The following is an 18,296-nucleotide window of genomic DNA, read 5'->3' as shown; positions in this document are numbered from 1 at the left end:
AAAAACAACTGGCCGCAGGTGGGGCACGAACCCATGTCTTCGCATTACACGTGCGATGCTCTCACCATTCGAGCTACTGTGGCGCCGTTTTCCCATCCACTGTCTGGGGTATTTATGTTTATCTACAAGAACTAAAAGTGGGAGTATTAGCCAGCGCCACACCTCACATACTTGAGGGCAGATGTGGAATATCCTTTTTTGTCGTAGGCGTCATGTGTACGGGATATTTTTGGGTGAAGGCAACTGCTTAATAAACCCGCGCATGCTATCTGAAGGCATCAATGCTACCGGATTCGAGGCCTCGCTGTGTAATGAGCGAGATGGAAAGAAACCGAGGGCTGGATGTTTATTAGTCATATCATAAGAATCCAACAAACAAAGACACCAAGGACAGCATAGGCAAAACTACACGTACGTATTAGGTGAAATAAAGGAATGATAATTAGTGGAAATGAAAGTGGATGAAAAAACATCTGGCTGCAGGTGGGGCACGAACCCACGTCTTCGAATTACGCGCGCGATGCTCTTACGATTTGTTGGCTTATGATATGACTAATAAAAAGCGTGCCCTTGGTTTCCTTTCTTCTCGTTCATTACATAGCGAGGCCTCGATTACATAGCAAGGCCTCATCTGCCTCAAATATTTCTTCCTACGTTCACATAAACATACCACACTTCCTGCTCTCTGTCTATTTCTGTCGGCGATCGCACGCACTGATGAGGTCTGGAAGGGCACACCGGCTTCCTTTCTTCGATGGCTATCTCCACGGGTGCTGCATAACTCGATTTTTCTTGTTATTGTGATCTTTACTAAACTGTTTCGGACGCGGCTGCAACTTAAGGGCCTTGCGTTCCCACTTCGCTTCGAGCAAGCGCCATATTTGCCGTGACGACGTCACACGGCGTCCCCCTCGGGCCAGCCAATGAGATAGGCGGAGTGCGGAACGGAGGGCGGATCGAGTGAGCTTGGGCCACAGCGTAGAGACAGCGGTTGGGGTCGCTAATGAGGCTATATGGAGAGTGAGGGAGAGTAAGCGCTTTCCAGGTTGTGAAAGTAAACAGGGAAGAGATAAGGTATGGTGGTTTTCAACGAGACGGAATTCACTTTAACCAGAGGCTTAAGTGAGATGTGGGTTAGCGACTGGCTGGTCGCACACGTGCTTTTTTGGGTGGCCCACGGGCGCTCAAGAGGGCAGGATAAGTAGTAATGAAGAAAACGGTGCTCTAGGGGAACCGCAGACTAGCACTGCCATCAATAACAAAAAAAAGTAGGAAAACAAGAAAGAAGAGAGCTCGCCGTGCAATAGACTGCATAAACATGCAGGGCGCCAGAAAAAAAGTTAAAGTGGTTAGAGATTGAGGAACAGTTACATAGAGAACAAACAGGTGTGCATGCGGTTACAGAAATACACCTTAGAGACTTAGAAGAGCCACCAGTGATTGAAAATTATGTTTGGGAAGGGTGCAACAGCACTAAATTGGGAAGAGAGGGAGGGGGAGTCGGAATGGCTCTTACATCAGGGACCCAATGAGAAAAAGTAAATTTAAAGTGTAAACAGCACCTTTGGTTATCAGGCACACTGAGTGGAAAGAAAACTTGCCTGGGTGTAACGTATTTTCGGACGGGAAAAAAGCGCAAAGAGAAGATTTAAGAGTTGGTGGCAAAAGTTAGTGAACTGCCTAAGTGCTGATATTAAGGGATTCGGGAATAATTCCGAAATTATCCTGTAGGTGACATCAATGCCCACATACAGAATTTAGACGGTTATACCGAAAACAATGCGTGTTAATACTAGATCTCTGTGAGCAACGTAACCTCGTTATATCGAATACGGCGCCTAAATGTGATGGTAACAACACGTGAAGTCAGAAATAGGCAGTCGACCATTGATTACTTTCTGATGACAGAAGGAATTTATGATAAGTTGAGAGAAATGTTCATTGACGAGCAAGTTTATAGCAGCATACGGAGTTACCATAAACGCATCATTTTGAATATGGGGTATGTAGTTGGGAAAGAGAGGAAGAGAGAGAGAGATTCTTGTTTGCGGAAGGAAAAAAGTGGGGTTAAGTGCAGCGCAGTAACTGTCTCTCAGTTGAGGACACCTCAACCGCGCTGCACAAGTGGGAGAGGGAATTGAAAGAGGGGTGAAAGAGATGCGGCGGCGGCGGCCCGAACAGCGCGCGTGGGCAAGTTGGTGGCCTTCGCTTATGTGGCGCGGTGACGCGCCTAGTCGTGGTGAAGCAGAGCTTCCTGCGCGGCGAGAGCCGCGTCGCACATCTGTCGCACGTTGCCGTCGATAGCTGGGCACTGGACCAGCAGGGCACGGAGTGCAGCCGCGAGTGCGGCTATGAGCGCGTCCCTGGGGTCGCTGCTCGGAGCGGTTTGTGGGCCGCGTAACGGCTCAGGAGCGGCCGTCTGGGTGTTGCGGCCACGCAGGGCGTCACTGTAAGATCGGCCCTGCGGGGTGCGAGCAGACGTCGACGGAGCGGCTGTATGCGGCTCGTACGATGTGGCGCCGGCCAGCTCAAGCGCTTTTTTTCTCGAAAGGGGCCGCTCAGACGAAGACAACAACACGGCCGCCTTCCTCTCGCGCTCCCACTCGGGACAGCTCGGATCTGTCGAAGGGTGTCGGCCACCGCAATTGACGCAGCGTGGCTTCTCCGCGGGGCAGTCTCCTGTAGGATGCGACTCACCGAAGCGGAGGAAGCGGGCGTCGCGGAAACAGGTGGCGCCGGCGTGGCCGAAAACGCCGCAGCGGTCGCGCACTGAAGTGGTCGGGGCAGACGGGCACGAACGGCGCGCAGCTGTTTGAAAAGTCGCATGTTTGGAGGCACGACGCTCCCGACGAAAGTGATGATGACGCTTGCGCCACTCCGCGAGCATGACAGCACCGCGACGGGTGCCTCCAGGTTTTCTCTCACTGTGCGGGCGTCGAAAGAAGGGTCGACCCCATAAATGACACTCACACAGGAGTTGCTGTGCAGTGCTTTCGAGCGCACCGCCACGTCACCAATGACGCACACCTCGAGAAGGGGCGCCGAGTCGGCACCGCGTGTCACGTCCACAGCCACCACGTTGCGACCGAAGTTGACACGAACGCGCCTCACGCCCGGCACGGCGGATAGCTGAGCGGCGACACTGTCCCGCGAGAGAGCCAGGAACGTGGCTCTGCGCTCGATGGGCCGGTAGATGGTCGTGACGGCGGTATCGTGAGCGACACCACCGTCAACGGGTGGGGAATGCGGCTCAATGTCGACGAACCGTCGGAATCGGCGTCGCCTTCTTGCGGCGTTTTTCGGCTTTTCCGCTGCGGGCTGGCAGGCTTGGGAGTCCTCAGCGGCCGCGGGCGGCAGCGGAGAGTTCCTGAGGAAGTGCTGCCCTGTTCCCTCAGCAACTGGGGTAGGCGTTCTCGACCGGCTGTGGTTGGAAGAGGGGCCGTCGGCGGGATCCTCGTGATCGCCGGGAGGAACCACCGCCGTCGCGCACGGACCCTCGTCTGGTGCGGTGGACTCCGCGGCGGTGTTGAGCGGAGGCGACGAGCAGGCTTCCGGCGACGAAAGCAAAGGGCTCTCCGGGTGGATAGGGCTCGCCTCGGGTGAGGCGGTCGCGTCCGTGCGGGAGGACGTAGTGTCGGAGCCAATCATGCTTGCGCGTGGCAAGAAGAAGGTGCCGGCACTCTCGTCGGTGTCGCGAAGAATGGCCAGTCCTAATTTGAGCGCTGAACCAATAAGAAATATACCCACAAGAGGCTAGAAAGAACTTAGCGAATGGTCAAGCAAAGAATGGAAACATATAGTGAGATTCTAAGTGTAGTAACTAGAGAAATAAGGAAAGAGAAGCAACACGTTTGTTGAAAAGGAAAAGGGAAACCGAAAAGGTGGTGGACTAGGGAGATACGCGAAGCGATCGATGGACAGCAGAAAGCATTACGAGAGCATAGGCAGGTAAAAAAAAAACAGTTGCCGCAGGATGAAGTAGACAGAAAATCGGATATATACGGGGAGAAAAAATGCGCTTGAAATACTGGTTCAAGCAAAGATTAAAGGTGAAAGTGAATGTCGGTTCTCAGAAATACGTGAGAAAAAGAAGGCCGCGTCTGGAGTATTTTCGGAACTACATTAGCTTAATAGGCAGGAAGTCTGGAACAGTACAGCCACATATTGACACGTGTACTTGTTTATCAAGTCACCGCGCTTCATCGTCTAACAAGTGTTATCGCTCAGCGCCTGCAGGACGCGCCTGCATGTATCGGAAGTTTCTGGAATGTTATGGATGATTTTATCCGCTGTGTGTTGTCGCCGAACCTTGTGTAATCTGATTACATGTATGCAAGATGCGAATGGTGCAGAAGTTTCTGGAAGACACGCTAGGCACGCGACCAGCGATTACTCTGGAACCTTCGATGACTGATGTGTAGGAAGGCCGACGCGCTTGACCTGTTGATCAGATTTTCGTCGATCGCCGATTGTGTTCGCCGCTATCGTTGTTCTTTGAGTGTAGCCTGCATTTCAGGGCCCACAGGTTCGCCCAATAATACGCTAGTTTCGCCAATAACAGTTTTTCTGCCTTCTTCAATGTCACTACCACGTTACAGTATCCTACATGATGATGGGAAGAAACTGGAAAGGGACATGGCATTAAAAGAACAGCCCAGTCATTTAAAAGCAATTACGAGATGAATTTTGAAGAAAGAGAATATGAACAGGAAAAAGGTGAAAAAAGGAGCTGGTTCAGAGAAATTTCAACTGGAAGAATGCGGAAGAGAATATTTGTAACCGCACAGCCACAACGTTAGACAAGGTTAGACTGATTAATGAACTAGGATCAAAAAGTAAGGAAGCTCTGTTGAAAGCAGTAGAAGGAAGCTTACAAGATAGGCGAATACCAGACAGTTGGCGACAAGGTAGGATAAATTTAATTTATAAAGGTAAGGGGCACAAAAATAACGTTCACTCATATACACCATTGACCATTACATCTGTAACATACATGTTAGCAATGCATGCTATTAAATGCCAAGTATGGGCAGAACATAATGGCATATTGGGAGAACTTTTTGTTCTTATTCAGTGTATTGAAATATCCAGACAAGAAAGATAGATTATGTGGTTTTACCTGCCAAAACCACTTTCTGATTATGAGGCACGCTGTAGTGGAGGACTCCGGAAATTTTGACCACCTGGGGTTCTTTAGCATGCACCTAAATCTAGGTACACGGGTGTTTTCGCATTTCGCCTCCATCGAAATGCGGCCGCCGTGGCCGGGATTCGATCCCGCGACCTCCGTGCTCAGCAGCCCAACACCATAGCCACTGAGCAACCACGGCGAGTGACAAGAAAGGAGATTGTTACATGTAGACATGACCTGAGCGTATGACTTCGTAGACCGCAACATTTTGTGGAATATTCTGGAAGGGAAAGGCTTAGGCAACGACTGTGCACCGCTTTTGAGGGATATTCAACTGGAAGATAGAGGTTGCGTTTAATGGAAAGGGGTGAGGAGAAAGTCGATATCAACAAGGAACTGAGGCATGGGTGCCCTTTATCCCCACTGCTGTTTGTGATGTACATGGTGAGGATGGAGAGGGCGCTAGACGGAAGTAATATCGGGCTTAATGTCTTAAACAAGCAGGCGGGTACAGTGGTACAGCAGCAGCTTTCAGGTTTATTTTATGCAGACAACATTGTGTTGCTAGCTATCAAGGAAAATGATTTGCAACGTCTGGCTAATGTCTGTGGACAGCAAGGTGAGAATTTAGGATTTAAATTTAGTGTTAAACGATATCAGGTTTCAGGGTATTCAATGAAAACAGTTAACAGAAAGTGTCAATACAGGACCAGGAAATACATCCGGTAAAAGAATACAAATACCTTGGTATATGAATAAACGAAGGCAATAGATATACAGAAACGCAGGAAAAAAATATTAGCAGAGGAGAAGAGAAATGCGGCCATAACGAAACACAGAGTGATATGGTGATGCAATAGGAACGAGGTGCTCCAGGGTATCTGGAAAGGTGCAGTGGTTCCAGGGCTTACATTCGGAAATGCGGTTGTCTGCTCGAAATCAGTTGTACAATCAGGACTCGATGGCAACGAAAGGTCAGTGGGACGCCTCGCACTGGGCGCTGACGGGAAGACTACAATAGAAGCTGTACAGGGTGATATGGGCTGGACAAGTTTTGAAGTTAGGAAAGCTCAGAGTAAAATTGATTTCGAAGAAAAAAGGAAAGACTGAGGAATATGAAAAAAAAAGGTAAATCGGTTGCCAGAGTGATCAAGTATTTGTGTAGAAATAATACTGAGTGACAGTGGAGGAAAAGAACTAGGAAGCTTACCTGCAAGTATGGGACCGGTTAGTAAGCAACATGGCAATTAACAAAGAACGCGAAACGCAAAGTCAGAGATGGTGAGACCATTTCCTGGGTGGGGGCAACTGAAAAGTAACCTGCTATGAGTAACTAACTAAGAGGTAAAATACAAAATCGGGAAGGAAACAATTTATGATAATTCAAAGGGAAACTACATTTCGAAGTGAGATCAGGATGCCTTATAGAACGCGTAGCTATAAAACGAGGTACACCAAGGAAGAAGCTTGTGCTTACTTCGGTAAAGCTATATAACCGATGGAACATGTTTTATTAGAACGGGAAGATATTTACCCAGATGTCAGTTTGGGCTGGAGCTGGCCTCCTTGAGGCCCTTGGTTTCAGCTATACAGCAGGGGGATATAATCTTGTCCGCAGTAGAGAGTAGTAAAAGGCGATTGGAGGTTTAGTGGCGGATGAGTAGGAAGACCATAAACAAAGGCGTGCAAAAACAAAGTTCCCAATGGTTATTAAGAAAGTTTGAAGTTGGGAATTATTTGTGTGTGTGTGTCATTTTTTTAAAGGTAGGTACGACATTAGGCAAAATAAGAACAATTGCTTGGGGGGCGCAACCCACCGCTCGTTTCAAAAGGGACGCTAATAGCATCCATCCATCCGTCCGTCCGTCAGTCCATTCATTCATTCATTCATTCATTTGTTATGCCTATAAATATTGACCGCGAAATTGGGCTCTAGGTGGCAGCAGCGTCGCCGCGTTACTGTGTATGGCTGCACTGAGGTTCCGCGCAGATAAGTTTCAGCTATAATGTTGGACCAAACACAGTCTTTCTTATATTACAGGGAATCTTGTATTCATGCCGTAAATAATAAAATTATTCCAGTAGACAACGAATTACATCGGCAATCCACAGTCATATCATTGTCAGTGCGCAGACCTAACTTTGAGTCCGTCTCTTTCTCGTTCCTATCGTCTGCATTCTTGAAGAACCGACATGACTGACTGCTGTGAACTGATAGTATATTGCCCTCCAATGCAATTTCGTGCCAATGCAATTCGGCACGAAAACACACGCAACATTCATAGTATACGTGAAAAGAGCGCAGAACGCAGTTTCTTTTCATGCACATGCATGGTGCTTTTTGTCGGTGTTCGGCTTGCGTTCAGCCTATTCTGATGTCCCTGCAGTTGTGGAACTCAACTTTCTTCTGTTCTTGCACTGGTTATAAAATGCCCATATTCATGTACAGTGAAGTTAAGGCAGCTGGTTATCGCGGCTCTACTGCACCGCTTGTACGCACATATAACTACCTTTTACTTCGTTTCGATTCCCTGTCAAATACAAGATAGTTAATTATTTTAGCTACGACAAGGCACCATGAGTGACAGCGCAGTGGCAGTATCGCCACGTGGTTTCAAACGTGTTCTTTAGCTTACTTACACAGAAAAAGTGAAAACGTAGCATTTTAGTACAAGGGTCTTTTGCATGATTATATACGTGTATGAGGATGGTGCGCATAATTTTAGGTTATTTAAGAGCCAAAATTATTGCGTTTTCTATATTTCTGAAAATAATGGCTGCTACCTTCTGTCAAGCTCACAACACCACGACTAACACATGCAGCCCAGACAGCAGCGCAAAGTCAAATGAGTATCTACATCGCCAAGAAAAAAAAACATGCATACCACCATTTACGAGTGTGCTACAAACACGGAACATCCTTTAAAGGATATGTGCGCCGTACGCGCACACGTAAACAAGTAGCAGCTAGCAGACGACACGACGCACCATCCATACACTATCATGGTTCAGCCAGTGTACGCCAGGCGGTGACTTCATTCCATCTCGGGGCCAATGAGCGCCATCATTTTGACCTGGGGTCCACGTTCCGAGCACCGTGTGCATATCCGAGGTGTTCCGCTCTTGCGTCTGTAGCGGAAGCACACCATCCGCTCTGTAGATGCCCCGGTGCACAAAAGCCACCCGTAACGTAACATTGGGCTGTCAGCGTATGCGAATTGGCAAACTCGGGTACCTATACGTCCTCGTTCATCATTAGTCTGCTTGTTTCTCCGCAGAGCAATTGCCACTGCGAGACTTCCAGACCGCGTTCCGGTTCCACTCGAACGAGGCGATCGAGAACCGAGGATTCATGCTTCGCGTGCGCCAGGTGGCCTGCGGTGAAGACGGTGGCTCGCTGTTCGACCGGGGCTCGTTCCCGCCCCAATACCCGCACCACCCAGCACTCGGAGCTGGGGCCCCGCCGCCGGCCGGCGGACACCCCCTGGGACCTGCCATGTTCGCGCCGTCCGGGGACCCAACATTCTACCCGCCCTCTAGAGGACTTCCAGGTACACCCGAATGTCTTGTATTCATACAACAGTGACGCGTTTAGCACTGTAAACTTGTCACGCTGCGCATGCGAATTTCAGTTGTGTGTGGTATAGCCAACCAAAGCCACTCTACTATTGTAATAAATAGACTTAGCCAACCATTTGATGATCCGCTCTGCTCAGCTCGCACAATGTACCCTAATAAAGTGCAGAGAGCCGCTGAACAGGAACGTCACTGCGCGCGTGCAGATCAGCTTATGTCACCAGCATAAGAACGTTGAACGCCGCCCTCGCTCCGCTACCGAGTCGATTGAGCGAGTGCGCCTGCATGCTTCATCGTCGTTTCGCAGCTAAGTTGTAGGTGCATCGCTCCTGCTCGCCTCTCGTAATGGCCTCTCGTAAAATGGAACGTTAACGCAGCTCTTTGTAGTGTCTGCGCTCGTGGGAAAATGGCGGAGCGAGCTGTAAGCACTGCTTAGCTAGAAATCGTCATTGCTATGAGGCCGACACTGACGTCTATGCCGCGCATCAAGATAGCACAACCACGCTTACTCGGCTAGACATCATTTGCAGCCAAGCACGTGGAGGCGCGGTGAATTCCGCTCATTTGTTAAAACGGTTTGCAATCGAAGGATAGATGGTGAAGCAAAGGTGCGGAGCACTTTTTGTAGATCATACGAGGGATGCGGCAGTTCTGCGGCCCATCGGGATGGGGGAGAACTCTGTAACCGTTTTCCGTATACGCGTGGCTACCGTGTAGCGCCGTAAATGTATGGACGGAATGCTTTGTCGCTGCGTAGTAGAAGTAGCAAGCGAGTAGACTCATTCATTTTCTTGCAGATCTGCGACTGAATGTGTGTGGCACAACCTGTGATGATCTCTGATGCAATACGATGTAACCGCATTCTTCAGCTAGAATACGCGATCTGATGAGTAAGTTCCAATTTTGAATGAATCGATCCCGCGTCTCGACGCTTTGAAAGTTTGTCAGTCTACGATCATCCGAAGGTCATTGACCGATGACCACTGCACAGATCTGCCGCGTCGCGTACAGTAACCTGGAATCTCGATGATGGTTTAGCGACCAGGCCGGCGACTGCAACGGCCAGGTAGTACATACAGAGCCGCATTAAGATGCTTTGTAACTTACGCCCTTCTGAGGACAGCGACATGACTTTCCACATGCCCTGTTCTGCACGCCCAGGAGGTGCGCCTCCGCCGGCTCTGGGACCGCCCGCGTTAGGCGGCGCTCCACTGGCCCCCCCGTCATACCCGCTGCCTTCTCCGCCTTCACCACACGGCGGCGGACCCGGCCGAGGCCAGTGCGACCGAGCCCTGAACGAGCCTTACTTCGAGCTTCGCAGTGCAGACCTGGGGATGGGCGACCTTGACTGCAGGTGCGACGGACAAAGCACATGCTCCAATACATCCCCAGTGCTTAGGAATATGTTTCCTTTGAGCAACCTAGCGGCCCCCCCCCATTTTTTTTTGTTCTCGCTGCTTCACAACTAAATTTGACTAGTATCAAGTTTGGAGAAGGTAGGAAGGCTTGTGTGGTCAGCAGATACTGCCAAAGTGCAATTTACGATTTCTATCAGTATGCACTGATTATTCATAGAAAATGCATCCATGTCGTAGAAAGTGAATGAAAAATGTGAACATGTTTCAGCCAGTTCTATGCCGGAGCTGCGGCTCCTTCAGCCATCGGGTCACTAAGGAGCAAACGGCTATGGTAACAACGCGTCGGTGTGAAATTCCCCTTTTTAACGCGATAGCGTTAAGGAGCTCGTGTCGCAGAAAAGCCGGTGTCGTCGGCGTCGGTGTCGGGTGTCGGCGTCGGCGTCCGCGGCGTTGGCCGTGAGCGATAAATCATGGCAGGCACTTCATAAATAAAAAGCAACTTCCAAGATGGGCTGGGTGGGAATCGAACCAGGGTCTCCGGAGTGTGAGACGGAGACGCCACCACTCAGCCACGAGTTCGATGCTTGAAAGCGGTACAAAAGCGCGTCTAGTGAATGCGGTGTTGCCTTAGAAACGAGCCGTAGAAAGTTATACTGCGGTGTATATCGGTAATTATGAGCATGTAACTTACAGAAGTCGCATTTACACGAATAGCGAAGTACGTTTCCGCTACATTTCTTCTGCGCTTACCACACACGCAGAGCCATCTTGCGGCAAACAATAGACCCCCTCCTCTCAATGTACGGCGCTGCCCCGACAGGTGGCGCGCCGCGCGCGCATTGGGGCTGTGCGCGGACCGGTGCCAGGCGCCTCGCGTCCCCGACTCCCTCTCCCCTGACGACGCTTCGCCGTGCTCCCACACGGGTTGCAGAATCAAGCGCCGTTCCTTTCTTTAGATTACTATCTATCTATCTCTCTGCCCGTGCCGATCACGACGTTTGGCTGGCGTAGATCGTTTCCCCCTCCGAGACACCGAGTTCTTTGTTTCGTTCCGTTTGTTCAGGCGCGCGTTTCGTTGCCGCGCCGAACGCTGCGTTGCTCGACGCTCACCGCGTGATAGGTGGGCGCAGAGTCCGATGCGGGGCGCCTCGTAAGTGATCACTGTCTGAGCGCATTGTCTTACACCCCTTGGCGGGTCGACGGCAACGCTGTCGCGTTCCACTCTTGAAGGCGAAGCTTAAGCGTCCTCCAATTTTTTTCTCATGCTCTCGTCTTTTCTTATTGTGTCGTTCACATATATCGAGCACACGAGTTTCACTGTTTGTAGCTGAGCCTACATTCGGAAATTTAACACCATAAAGCACTTTGTGCGCGTGTGCTAAATCAGGGTATGTTTAGGCAAAGACAATCAGAGAGGGGTCGCGACTATTTTCTGTTATTTCAACGAAATATTTATATTAGCACAGCAGTATCTCTCTACACATCGCAATCTAGCTTATTTTTTAAAGAATCAAATGCTTTTAACTCCCGTTGTCGGCAACCTTCGAGTGACCTTGAGCCAAAAGCCACAGCCGTTATTCGGGCACTCAAACGAGAACACCCGGCCAACTTGCGAGAACAAAACGAGATCATCCGGGCGACCAGTCAAAGTTTAACAAAATGCGGTTCCTGGACCCCAACCCTTTGTACAGGGCATCATTGCATATCCTAGTTACTGCACCAAAAAGTTGCAAAAACTATTGCTTCCGAGTTCTTCCTAATGTTTGTTCACGATACCACTCAAGCTGTAACTTCTGGTACGCCGAAGTTGTATTTGTCATTTCCAATAGCGGCGTCCCAAAGGCAGATACAAGGCACCATATACTTCATTGTTATCTTTTGGCGCTGTGACAGGGCATACCTGCCTATGCTCTTTGGAACGCCAGCGGTCCGTGAGTTCCGTGGCGCGGGTTTCGCGTCGCCTCGAGAGATGGTGCCACGCTGCGTGGCGCCTCCTTCAGGTGCTTTTCTTCTTCTAGCCGTGCAGTGCGCTCTGTTTCTCTGGCGTCTTTCGCTGCCTGTCGTGCCGCCTTCAGCCGGTTTTCTTCTTCTAGCTGGGCAACGTCCACATGGACCAATGCACAGCACGTCGTGGTGCGGTGTGGTGTGTGTGTGTGGGGGGGGGTGCTGTTGCGAACATCCACTAGGCCCATTTTAAGATTGTGGCTAGTATAATCTCCAGCCGATCCGCTTTGCCGTTCACCATTTTACGGAAGAGCCAGCAACTTTTCAGCGCGCGCTTTTGTTTCAGCATGGAAAAATCTCGACTGATGTAAGGCGGAACATGCAGTTTACGCACTCACATGTTGTTCCAGCTTTGAGAGAGTACAAAACAATAAACAAAAATATATATCGTTCTGTACTTTTTGTACCTACTCTAAAAAGTAGCTGTGCACTTGAAGTTCCTTATTGATTCGTGGTACAAACGTAAGCCATAGTTGAACTTTACGTTGACACGGCGCAGTATATTGAAAGACTGGCTGTGAAGTGCCGAGCACCTCGGCCTAACACATCACTATTCATTGCTTTACTTAATCGGACGTCAACGTTCTTTTTTCTATTCGAGCGAGAAAATTGTCATAAATTTGGACGTTATGCAAGTTTTCAAATATTGAGCCAGAATTAAACATACTGGTACGTAAGAGAGACTAAATGCACTTTGCTGCAGATACATGTAGCAATGTACGCGCAGGAAAAACCTCGAAAAGAACTTGCCGTAACAAGGCACGTTAAAAATTGCCCCAAAAATGTCGATATTTTAGCATCTTGCTCAAAAGTCAAGTTTACCATTTTTTGTTTCTGTTAGTTTACCCAAACAATTGTTCGCACTTTATTTTCATTAACAAAGTTGTGTAAAGTAGGAATAACAACTATGAAGGCATGGACATTTTTATTTATTATGTTAGACTTTCTCGAAGTCGGAACATCATGCAAAGCGTCAGGTGTATTTTCCACCTGTTCTCGGTCAAGGCTTTTTCGTGCTGAAGCAAAGGTGTGCGCTTAAAGCATAAATTTCTTTGCAATGTGTGGAGGAATTTCGATACGTTATAAAAAATTTCGTACAAATAAAAACAACTAGTCGGGGCCGCCCTCGCACTGACCTTATCTGGATTCACCCTATGCATTTGGTTATTTGGTATCTGGTATATTGGTTGTCATTTCCTCGATTTGCGCGACAGTACGACGGAGCTTACCATTGTCGGCTGTACACCGATCCCGACTGGCCGAGCTTTCGGTTGCGCATCTTACAGCCTGGATGTGTGTGATCACCGTGCTACTATAACACTACGACCTGCTCCTTAGACAGTTGAGAAGCGGAGAGGTGTTAGCGCGATGTCACTTCCAACCGATGAGCCGAAATATACCAGGCATGTCCAACGAAGCCGTTACAAAAGTTCGTTTTCAACTGTAGGCGATATTTACCCGATAGTGCGGTCACTATCAGCAGATGGCGCTTGCGTCGCGCCTATAGTTGTTGCCTCAAGGCCGGACGCGTCGCCTCCGCTGTGGTTCGATTCCCCGTCGCCGCGCGCGCATTCTGATGGGAGTTCCCTGACAAAAATTTTTATAGAAAGTCTATATACATTTCTTTAGACTAGTCTGTAGACAGTCTATAGACTTATGGCCATACACGTTTTATAGACTTGTCTATAAAAAGCCTGAGTCTATAGACTTTCTATAGACTGTCTATAGATTAATGAAAATTCATGTTTGTAGACAATTGTCTGCAGCATGTCTATAGACAAGTGTATAGGCTTACAGTTCTACTTTTGTAGACTAAAGTCTATAGAATGTCTATAGACAAATGTCTATAGACTATCTATAGACTAGTCCTATAGACCAGTCTATAGACTGTCGTATGGCCATACACTTTTTATGGACTAGTCTATAAAAGTCTGAGTCTATAGACTGTCTATAGATCAATGGAAATTCACGTTTGTAGACAAATGCCCGCAGAATGTTTATAGACAAAAGTGTATAGGGTTATACAGTTCTATTTTTGTAGACTGAGGTCTATAGAATGTCTATAGACAAATGTCTATAGACTATCTATAGACATTTGTCTATAGACATTTTAAACACTTCAGTCTACAAAAGTAGAACTATATATACAGTTCTACTTTTGCAGACTGAAGTCTATGTAATGCCTAAGACAAATGTCTATAGATAGTCTAAAGACATTCTATAGACTGCAGTCTACAAAAACAGAACTTTATGATCCTATACACTTTTTTCTATGACATTCTGGAGACAATTATCAACAAACATGAATTTTCATTAATCTACAGGCAGTCTATCGACACAGACATTTTATAGACAAGTATACAAAGAGTGTATAAGGCAATAAGTCCACAACTATCTATCTACAAGTTAGCTTACATTTTTGTTTACATGTAGCAAAAAATTTTGAATGTATTTATGTATGTGCACCTGTTGCTTTTCATCTGCACTTATGCATTAATGTTAGTAGATTAATAATGCTCATGAACCAGCTGTGCTTTCATATATGTTGCTTAAACAGAGAGAACTGAGGTGCTGAATCATGCAGTGGAAAAAAGAAAACAAATGCACCGGCAATGAATTAGCTGTTTTTATTGCACGATATAATAGATCAATTTCTTGAAATACACGTCTTAAGCTATTATGGAGAGAGACTAAACATTTACACTACTTCCCCTTGGCAATCATGGTCGCCAGGCTGGCCTTGACCTTTGTGTCATTAGACCCAAAGGTGATGGAGGTGTATGCTGCAAATAAGTAGATGCAGCAATATGAGACAAAAATAACAAGTGTGTATTATTTGTATGTTCATTAAGCAGCTTAATATATTTGCTCAAACCATATAAGTCAATACTTCATGCGGTTTAACTATGACTAATTGCTGCTTGTCAATACAAATCAGTACCATTATACAATGCTTTATTTTATGGTATGGTGAACAATTAAACAGTCACAACTGCTGCTCGTAACAGCAACAGTATGTTTCCTGTTATGACAAGTTCATATATGATGCATTAATGTACTTATCCAAATGATCTCTATATTTATTGCTTAAACATTACCCAGTTGGACTGTCTGTACATTTTCTGGGCTGGTAGTTAAGTATGCCCGTGCAGAGGGATATGCTCACAAGACGTGACTGGAGTATTCACAGTATCATGCCAATGATTGTAAATTATTTTCCTTAATACCCATTGGTCTTTCTCCTACTCTTAAATGAATGGGTTATTGGCTATAACTTCAACTGAAGGCAGATGGATTGACTGTATTGATATGGTCACTTAGTTTCTTACAGGTAATGAGGCCTCTTGGGCATGCTAACAGGTTTCCAAGTTAGGTGTACAACATGAGCGCCCGAAATACCACGCGAGCACTTTGTGTCATGGCAAGACAGACATGCACTTCCTAGGAAACAGAACTGATACTATAGCTCGAATGAATTCTGTCACAGTAAATTATTTAAGGTGCTTTCAAAGATGAAAATTTTTTCTAGGGTTTCGAGGTTCAGGACTTTCAGTTAACGCAAAAAAAAAGATAAATTCAGTAAGAAATGCCATGTCAGTATGGTTGACTTTCATTTTTTTTCAATAAATGAGCAAATTTCCCTGAACTTTTTATGAGGTGAAACGTTTCAAAAATATATTTACCAGATAGATTCTCTGCAAACTTTGTACGACATATAACAAGACAGCATACCTATGTGGTCATTTTAATATTTCCCGATCTTTTTCCAAGCCTTGCCTGGCTGTTTTCATGAAAATTTTCTGGCAATCTATTACGCCCCCAGCGTAAGTGCAATAAAAAGATATTGTGGTTTAATGCTTGTCAAGTACTGCCAGTCCATAATATTTAGATAAAACGAATAACACGTCAGTCACTTGACACGCAGTATTAGATCCAACTGACATGAATCCCTTGTTTAATAAAGCTGACAAGGGCTTGGGCAAGTTCGTAATTGATGGTCACACGAGTACAGCACGGAAGACAAGGACACAGAGACACACACGTAAAGCAAATGCAACAAGGTGAGGGAAAACTATTCAATGAGTTATTTTTACGGTTCAGTGTAGTTTTGTATATAATTTGCTCTTATCACTTTTGCCTCTAGTTAACTTTGTTGACCTCTGACTAAAGACTACATGGCAATATGAATCAGTACCATTATGACGTTTCGTTTTATTACAGTATGATAAGCAGTTAGACAACCGTAATGGTCGCCGGTGCCAGTAACGGTACGTTTCTTTAAACAAGACAGGTTCATGTGACACACAGTGTACTTATAAAAATAAAAGAAATGCGAGAATCCCAGACGATTCCTATAATAATAATTGTTGAAACAAAGATACCCGGCTGGACTGCGCACATTTTTCAGGTGTTAATGCAATATGCCCGAGCCGAATATAGTGACTCAGCATAGCATAGCATAGCATAGCTCAGCATAGTGACTGCAGTTATGAACAATAACGTTAAGAATTGCAGTTTATTTCCGCTTAGCACAGTCTGCAATGTCTCTTTTCTCATACTTCGAGATGAATACATTTGCCACACTTTCAGTAGAATGCACATGCATGGGGGCGTATTGATAAGGTTACTTATCGACTAAAACATGTTGCGATCTCTTAGGTGTGTTGATAAGGGTAGAAAAAATGCAATGTCCACTAAATTATTTGAATAATCTGTGCGTCATCTACTAAGAAAAGAGCACGAAATGGATAATCTGGCTCTTTTTTTCTTTTGTACAGCGCATACAGTACACAGTCTGTCCAGGACGACGGCACTGCATGCAACAGTAATGAAAACCGGAACGCTTATTACGCACGACAGGGGCTTCATACCATGCACGATTGGCACAATGCGAATCTGCGCCAGCAGCTGACTAATGATTAACAGCACGTAAACTGCATAACGCCGAAGCATCGAAAGGCGTTTAACGCTTTTCATATAGCCCGAAAGATAACTTCTGCTGCTAAACTGTTTACAAAAGAGACAAAAAAAAGAAACCTTCTAACTACCGTCAAACGCAACGCCTTCAGTTTGAAACGTGTAAAGGTGCTTCCCAGAGCGACTAATTTAGTGTTCTCTAATTTTTTTTGGCGAAGTTGCGAAGCTGCGAGAGACTGAGCTTATCGCAGGTTTCATGCTCCAAAAGCGTTTGTGGTTGCATATATTTAGATAGGGTGAATCTAGATAATTCTGCTAGATATTTATTCAAGTCTCGTGTTTTGCTTGCGGTAACTAACCAAAATTATTTAGATAAGTTGCCAGGAAGCTTAAAGATACTGCTACTTTTAAACTATACGAAAACGGCAGCGCACACACTGGTGATGCATGCCCCGCAAACACGGACTTTCATCCCAGTACGCTAGCAGTTATTCAACTATACGTCTCGGTTTGAAAATGCATGCTAGCTGAATTTCGAGATATATACGTAAAGCGTGTCACGAGAATTTCACTACACATGCGGCTCAGCATTCATCGCGGCCAGATGGTGCGCCACGAAATGAGATCTACCACACTGGCTGCTCAACACACACAATCCGCTTAGTGACAGCTCAGTATCAAGTTAAAACATGGTGTACTTTCTTTTTTACGCACATCAACTATGAAGCTAAAATCAACAAGCGTGAACGATCGCTCGCCGTAAAACATTCCGTATAGTAGAAGCGACAAGAGCGCGTTGTAAAAATAATGAAAACGATAAACCGATACTACGCCCGAGTCGCCTGCGCTACATGCAGCCGGTTCGCGCTACGAAATGCGCTCACCTAAGCATGCGCTATTGACGGAAAACATCTTTGCTAAAGCTTACCTTTCAGTCTAGTTGACGTGTGATGCCACAAAGAAGACACACATACACAGACACCAACGTTCAGGCAGACACGGCACACCGCTACAAGCGTTTACGTCACAGAACACCTATGTTTACGTGCCTGGCGCACTCGTTGAGAATTCAAATTGACGCGGACAGATGGCGCTACGTTATTGAGCAGGTTAAAATCCCAAGGGGCTTTAGAGCAGGTTGCGCAGGTCGCAGGAGCACCGCGAGCCAGGGCCACGTGGCCAGGGCGCGCGTGCTCCGAGAAGTCTGTGCGCCTTTTTTCTTTCTTTTTTCTTTTTTGCTTTCTCTCTCTCTCTCTGCGCCCCATGCGCGCCGAAACGGGTTGCTTTTCTTTTAAATTTTTCATCCTTTT

The 18,296-nt window shown here is 46.7% G+C and overlaps 1 protein-coding gene across 1 annotated transcript in view; it reads left to right on the top strand.

The window, feature by feature from the left end:
- The window catches only part of LOC142568529 (uncharacterized), a 152,148-nt gene that overhangs the window by 97,701 nt on the left and 36,151 nt on the right, over positions 1–18,296 (top strand). Inside the window, exons 22-23 of the mRNA XM_075678438.1 lie at positions 8,410–8,682; positions 9,869–10,061. Coding sequence (XP_075534553.1) covers positions 8,410–8,682; positions 9,869–10,061 — 466 coding nt within the window. The remainder of the gene's footprint in view (positions 1–8,409; positions 8,683–9,868; positions 10,062–18,296) is intronic.

This window comes from Dermacentor variabilis, unplaced genomic scaffold (genome assembly GCF_050947875.1).
Source record: "Dermacentor variabilis isolate Ectoservices unplaced genomic scaffold, ASM5094787v1 scaffold_20, whole genome shotgun sequence".
Classification (NCBI taxonomy): domain Eukaryota; kingdom Metazoa; phylum Arthropoda; class Arachnida; order Ixodida; family Ixodidae; genus Dermacentor; species Dermacentor variabilis.
This window is presented reverse-complemented; position numbering and strand designations above follow the sequence as displayed.